The sequence below is a fragment of the Triticum dicoccoides genome, chromosome 7B, assembly GCF_002162155.2.
Source record: "Triticum dicoccoides isolate Atlit2015 ecotype Zavitan chromosome 7B, WEW_v2.0, whole genome shotgun sequence".
Lineage (NCBI taxonomy): Eukaryota > Viridiplantae > Streptophyta > Magnoliopsida > Poales > Poaceae > Triticum > Triticum dicoccoides.
Genome location: NC_041393.1, coordinates 585,762,329 through 585,769,783, shown reverse-complemented (window position 1 = coordinate 585,769,783; position 7,455 = coordinate 585,762,329). Strand labels below are relative to the sequence as shown.

At 44.1% G+C, this 7,455-nt stretch overlaps 1 protein-coding gene across 1 annotated transcript; it reads left to right on the top strand.

The window, feature by feature from the left end:
- The first annotated feature begins 2,651 nt into the window (after window positions 1-2,651).
- Window positions 2,652-4,250, top strand: LOC119340815 (probable carboxylesterase 15). Its single transcript, XM_037612720.1, has one exon. It carries the CDS (start codon window positions 3,094-3,096, stop codon window positions 4,102-4,104), a length of 1,011 nt encoding a protein of 336 aa, XP_037468617.1. The 5' UTR covers window positions 2,652-3,093; the 3' UTR covers window positions 4,105-4,250.
- The last annotated feature ends 3,205 nt before the right edge of the window (window positions 4,251-7,455 follow it).

Here is a 7,455-nt window from a genome sequence, read left to right as displayed (position 1 = left end):
TTCCTCACGGCAGTCCTTTATCCTGTCCATAACCAGGAGGAATCTGGCCCAGTAATGATGTACTGTCTCCGTGGGCTCTTGCCGGATTTGAGATATATCGCTTATGTTTGGGTGGGCGGGTGGAATTAAGTCCGGAACCCTGCCCAACTTGAGGCTCAAGGGCCGAAAAGTTTCCGAATTTGGAAGCTTGGATTGCTGGACGTTGTCCAACGAGTCTGGTCTGCTGCCTGACTTTAGGTTCAGTACTTGATTGACGTCCGTCCCTCCGCGCGAATCCGGCATGGAGGGATCAGGAGTCCGGACATAACTGGTTTTTAATACAGAAGAAGAGTCACCGCGTTGTTCCTCTACCACCGCAACGTGGTGGGTAACCTGGGAAGAGTTGATCTCTCTCAGATCGGTTTTAAGCCCAATCTGATCGTAGTCTGTAGCGACTCCCAGGGCGGCGATGCGATCCAAGAGCTCGTTTACGGAAGAGATCTCCATTGGATCCGGCTGCTCGGCGAATTCCGAGTTGACGTGAAGATTGTTTTTGATGACCCGAGAGGTCATCGTCGAAGCGGCGGCCGAACAGGCGGTCATAAGAAAACCACCTAGCCGGATAGTTTGGCCAGCGGCCAAAGCTTCTTTGGCAATGGTACCATCTTTAAAGACGGGAAGAGGCATCCTTCCTGATCGTGACGGCACGGAGAAACTCTCAATGAAAGCACCAATGTCGGTGTCAAAACCGGCGGATCTCGGGTAGGGGGTCCCGAACTGTGCGTCTAGGCGGATGGTAACAGGAGACAAGGGACACGATGTTTTTACCCAGGTTCGGGCCCTCTCGATGGAGGTAAAACCCTACTCCTGCTTGATTGATATTGATGATATGGGTAGTACAAGAGTGGATCTACCACGAGATCAAGGAGGCTAAACCCTAGAAGCTAGCCTATGGTATGATTGTTGTTGTTGTGTCCTACGGACTAAAACCCTCTGGTTTATATAGACACTGGAGAGGGCTAGGGTTACACAGAGTCGGTTACAATGGTAGGAGATCTACATATCCGTATCGCCAACCTTGCCTTCCACGCCAAGGAAAGTCCCATCCGGACACGGGACGAAGTCTTCAATCTTGTATCTTCATAGTCTTGGAGTCCGGCCGATAGTGATAGTTTGGCTATCCGGACACCCCCTAGTCCAGGACTCCCTCACCCTAGTTCAGCTCTTGTGTTTAATCTTTGTACCAAAACTATAGATTGGTGCTTGTAGGTGACTAGTAGTGTTGATTATATCTTGTAGTTGATTATTATATAGTTTGTTTGGTGGAAGATTATATGTTCAGATCCATTATGCTATTTAATACCCATCTGATCTTGAGCATGATTATCATTTGTGCGTAGTTACTTTCATTCTTGAGGTCACGGGAGAAATCATGTTGCAAGTAATCATGTGAACTTGATATGTGTTTGATATTTTGATGATATGTATGTTGTCATTCTCTCAGTGGTGTCATGTGAACGTCGACTACATGACACTTCACCATATTTGGGCCTAAGGGAATGCATTGTGGAGTAGTTATTAGATGATGGGTTGCGAGAGTGACAGAAGGTTAAACCCCAATTTATGCGCTATTCCGTAAGGGACCGATTGGATCCAAAAGTTTAATGCTATGATTAGAATTTATTCTTAATACTTTTCTCGTAGTTGCGGATGCTTGCGAGAGGGTTAATCATAAGTAGGAGGTTTGTTCAAGTAAGAACAACACCTAAGCACCGGTCCACCCACATATCAAATTATCAAAGTACCGAACACAAATTAAGCCAACATGATGAAAGTGACTAGATGAAATTCTCATATACCCTCAAGAACACTTTGCTTATCATAAGAGACTGTTTTGGCCAGTCCTTTGCCTCAAAAGGATCGGGCTACCTTGCTGCACTTTTGTTACTTGTTCGTTACAAATTATCTTGCTATCAAACTACTCTGTACTTACAATTTTAGCACTTGCAGATATTACCTTGCTGAAAACTACTTGTCATTTCCTTCTGCTCCTCGTTGGGTTCGACACCATTACTTATCGAAGAGGCTACAATTGACCCCATATACTTGTGGGTCATCAGTCGTCACCGCCGAATCCGTTGTCAGACCCAGCCCTGCTGGAGCTTGGCATGAGATCATAATCAGAGGGGACATGGAGAGAAAGAAACGGAGAGTGGTGAGTAGAGTGGACGGTGTGCTTTGTCTGGGATCTAGGTTTTGTCTGGATAAGGATATTTGTGGGGTCTGGATGGGTCAGCGTTGGTCGGTCCAAAATGACGAACAAGCCAGACATTTCAGACAATATCAGATTTAGTTTTTTTTTTTGCGTAGCAATATGTGTCTCATTGATAAAATAAAGATTCGCGTTAAATATCGACATTACATGACTCAAAAGATAGGATAATCCTATGCAAAAACCAGCATCTGTCCTTCCCCACTAAGGAAAAGGAGACAGATCATCTCTTCGCCCGAGCTCGACGCGGCTCCATCACTGATCAGCAGCTTTACGAACCTTCATAGTAGTTTGCCTGAAGCAAAACCATTGTTGTTGAAAGAATGAAACCGGGGTAACGTGTCCCGGACACGCCATCGAACTTCAGAACTGACAGACCCGCACGACTACGACGTCGGAAAAGGAAACCAGAACTGTCAGCCTGCAACCACAAATCCAGCACAAGATGCACCATCTTCCAGCTGTCACTTGCGTAGACAACTGTCTACGCGTACTCCCGGATGACAAAACCTTTCTGCTTCATCATGACGTCGGAGTCAACACCACAACAACGGCAGAGCAGAAGGAGAGACACACCTGATGAAGTCGCCGCCGCCGCCTCACTAACACCATCCATGAGCCCTAAGGCCGCCGATCTGAAGGTTGTGAGCCCGGACGTATACAGCTGATTTGGGAAGGTTGGGTCGAGATTTTCTTACAGGCGAGGAGAGCCCGGCTGTAGATTGCATATCGGCTAACACAATGTATGCCCCCAAACTGAATATATATGTGCGGCCGGCCCGAGGCCGAAGGTTGTACTCCTAGTCTCCTAGGCTTCACAATCACTCGATAGTTCTTCAACAATGGCGTTCTCGGCGGATCCGACCGCACAGCCCTACGTCGTCGAGGATTGCCGCGGGGTGCTGCAGCTTCTCAGCGACGGTACAGTCGTGCGCTCTGCGGCCTTGCCCTTCCCTGTCGACGGCAACGTCGCATATAACGACCACGGCCGCGTCGAGTGGAAGGACGCCGTGTACGACGCCGGCCTCGGCCTCGGCCTTCGCATGTACAAGCCGACGACGAATGCCGGAGAGGAGGGCAAGAAGCTCCCCGTGCTCGTCTACTTCCACGGCGGGGGCTTCTGCATTGGCTCCTGCACGTGGCCCAACTTCCACGCCGGTTGCCTCCGCCTCGCCGCCGAGCTCCCCGCCGTTGTAATCTCCTTCGACTACCGCCTCGCCCCTGAGCACCGCCTCCCCGCTGCTCACGAGGACGCCGCCGCGGCCCTCCTCTGGATGCAGAACCAGCTCGCTTTGGACCCGTGGCTCGCAGACGCGGCCGACCCATGCAAGGTGTTCGTCTCCGGCGAATCTGCCGGTGGCAACATCGCGCACCACCTTGCCCTCCGGTTCGGCAGGGCAGGGCTGGACCCGATGAGGATCGCGGGGTACATCCTGCTCATGCCGGCATTCTGCTCGGAGCAGCCGACGCAGTCCGAGCTTGACTCACCGGCGACGGCGTTCCTGAATAGGGAAACCTGCGACAGGTACTGCCGCCTCTTCCTGCCCGCCGGAGCGAACAAGGACCACCCGCTGGTGAACCCGTTCGGGTCGGACAGCCCAAGCCTTGAGACGTTGGACGTCGGCCGCGTGCTCGTCGTGGCCGCGGAGGGCGACCTGCTGAGGGACAAGAACGTGGAGTACGCGGAGCGGCTGAAGGCGGCGCAGGGTAAGGGGAACGATGACGTCGAGCTCGTTGTGTTTGCCGGCGAGGAGCACGCGTTCTTCGGGGTGAAACCGACGTCAGGGGCCACCGGCGAGCTCGTCCGGGTAATCAGGCGGTTCATGGCCACGGAGACGGAAGCAGCCTGCTGAGAAGAACGATCGAGTGGCTGTCGTGCGTGAAGGTTATCTCACTTTTTTTTTTGGAATCGTGGAGGTTATCATTTCTGCGTCGTGTTGTCTACATTTTGTATGTCCTCCTCTTGTCTCATGCCCACAATAATCGCAACGATTTGTCACATTGCCGTTGTCGTGGTTTGCTTTACAGATTCTCATTTGATTGCTACCACAAAAATACAGGGTTATTGCATCCCCCAAAGAAATGTTGGTTATTGCAGATTTTTTTTTAAAAAAATCTCAAGCGGTGCTCTAGAAACTCCACAGTCGAATAAGGTCATCAATTTCACATTTTTTTTAATTAAAGAAAGTGGGACGAAGGCTCTTTTATTTGTCACTATGTACATATCCGTGCGTTGCATCACGCCAAATATTTTATAACATAAAAGGCATCCATGCGGCACAAATCTTGATGCAAAAAAATATAGATAAAATTAGAATATACTCCCTCCGTTCCTAAATATTTGTCTTTCTAGGGATTTTAACAAATGACTACATACGGAGCAAAATGAGTGAATCTATACTCTAAAATATGTCTATATACATCCGTATGTGGTAGTCTATTTGAAATCTCTAAAAAGACAAATGTTTAGGAACGGAGGGAGTATTTATTTAGATCATAAAGCATAGATTTTTTGTCACTTTCTTAAACAGGCAAAATAGGTATGTTCCAATGACCGATCTCCTTTATTGGACTAGTCAATGTGTACGTGCAATGCACGTTAATTTAAAAATGTATCAAGTGCATGCGGATATTAAGTAGAATATTATTTGCGTGTTATTATGTGATTAGAACTATATTTAGCATGAAATTAACTGCACGCTAAACGTGTTGAGCGCTCGACGTTGAAGCAGTCTAGGTCGTTGAATTAACATGATTTGATGGCCGAGATTGGATCTGTCCGTTTGAGTCTTTTTATATTGGTATAGATTATCAAGATAAGAGAATGATTAATATTTATACTCCAAAGATATCTATCCGGTAACAGGTTTTACCATAACAAACACTTTTTACGGACCGTGAAAATTTATTGATATACCCTAGATTGATTTGGTGCATTGGGTTACCAAAGGTTGGTTTGATGAAAACCAAATGGGGTGAAAAACTGAAGAAAAAAAAACGATGAAGAGTGGAAGGATGGATGAAGATGTGGTGGGGAGGAAATTTGACGTAAGTTGAAACCTTATATTCCAGAAACTAGTATAGAGAAGAGAAGGACCCCGATAACGAACTGACGTTCGGTATGGGGAGGTCTCGTCCCGAACGAACCGTTCGGATCCCAACTAGCTGGAATCGAACAAATACCCGTGCTCGGGGTCGTTCGCGCTACCGAGCATTCAGCCTGAACAGCAAGAAGGCTGGGTTGGGTGGGCTTGTGTCTTTCGAGCTGGGCCTTCCTGGTAAACCTGCAAACAATAAGCAACAAGATACCAACAGTGAAAATTGCCATGATAAACTACATAAGAGGTAAAATACCTGCAGGACAAGATATGCTGTAGCAAAAGAAAAAAATACATAAAATGACGAAAGTATGCAAAAAAAAAAGTAAACCTGAAAGAACCCAACATGATATTGCCACGTTGAATTACAAAAAAAAGATTGTACATAGCAAAAAATGTGCATTGTAAAAAAAGGTACTTTTTTTTTCTTTTGCCATGGTCATCTAAAATAATGAAAACCCTGCGTGACAAAAGTTGCATATTAATCTAAGAAGAAAAAAGTACAAGAAAAGGCAATGGACATGATTGTAGATGTAGTACAAAATTAAGTTACCATGGTCGAGCAAAAAAAATCCTGGTTTTAAAATTAAAATTTTAAATTGGTCCAAACATATGTAAGTTCTCGTGGTGAAAATAAAAACTGTCATCTTTTCAACAATTTACCCCATGATCTAGAAATTAAATTTGCCATACTCCATTAACTAAATTTGCCATGATATATTGACTAATTTTGCCATCGTCCAATATTTAAATAAATGTTGCCATGTTGCAAAAACAATTGGCATCGTCCAGAAACTAAATTTACCATGGCCCATGTACTAAATTCGTCATGCTATTTTTCATGGTCCCATATTTAAAGAAATGTTGCCATGTTGCAAAATTACTAATTTGCCATGGTCCATATATTAAATTCTCCATGCTCCACTAACTAAAATCTGTTTATGGCATGGCAAAAAGTTATAGTGTTGACATAGCAAAAGCTATATTAGAGGCATGGAAAAAAGCTATGAAAACTTTTTTAGAATGGCAAATAACATGGTAAAACAAATGTCATGTTATACTCAATTTTCCACCTTTGACATCTTCAACAAAATTGCCATGTTTCTACTCAACATCTACTCAAGGCAAACATCTACTCAAGGCAACAGTGAGTCCGAAATCTGAGAAAAAATTTACATGGCCAAAATAGAGTAAAAGTGCATCTAGAGATTTATTTCATGCATCAACATATGTTAAAGTAAAAATTGCCATGAACACATCTAGAAACAAAAAAACTGATTTTAGTTGCCATGGCAAGTTTGCCATGTTTTGAACATATTAGGTTGCCACGTTTTTCAACATCTTTAGTTGCCATGGCAAGTTTGCCATGTTTCTGAATGTATTAGGTTGCCATGTTTTTTAACATCTTTGGTTGCCATTGGCAAGTTTGCGATGTTTTTTAATATTTATAACTTTGCCATGGAAAGTTTGCATGTTGTTGAACATGTTAATTGAAGAAGTTTGACTAGTTTGCCATGTTTTTGAACAAACTTAATTAAAAGAAGTTTGCCTTGTTTTTGCACATATTAAAGTTTGCCATGTTTTTGAACATCTTAAATTGCCATGGCAAGTTTGCCATCTTTTTGAATATCTATAACTTTGACATATTTTTTAACATATTAAGTTGCCATGGCAAGTTTGCCATGTTTTTTGGACATCTATAATTTTGCCATGTTTTTGAACATCTTAAGTTGGCATGTCTTTGAACATCTTGATTGGAGAAACTTGCCATGGCAAATTTTGATAGATGGAAGACGTTAAGGCATGGCAACTTTTGAGGAAATGACAAAAAATCTACACAAAATAATTCCCCCTGAAATTGCCATGTGATCAGTCCACCAATTTTACAAAAAATTGCCATGTGCTATAGATCAGAATTCCATAAATTTGCCATGTACTATTGCCAAACTTTCTCCTAAAATTACCACTAAAGGATTTTCCATCAGCTAACTTGGGGATTTGTCATGGGAAAAAGGAAAATTTCCATGGAAAAAATATGTGAACAAATTGCCATGGCAAAAAGTAGTCGTGCTCAATTACGAAATTTATCATGATCAAACTTAGTTT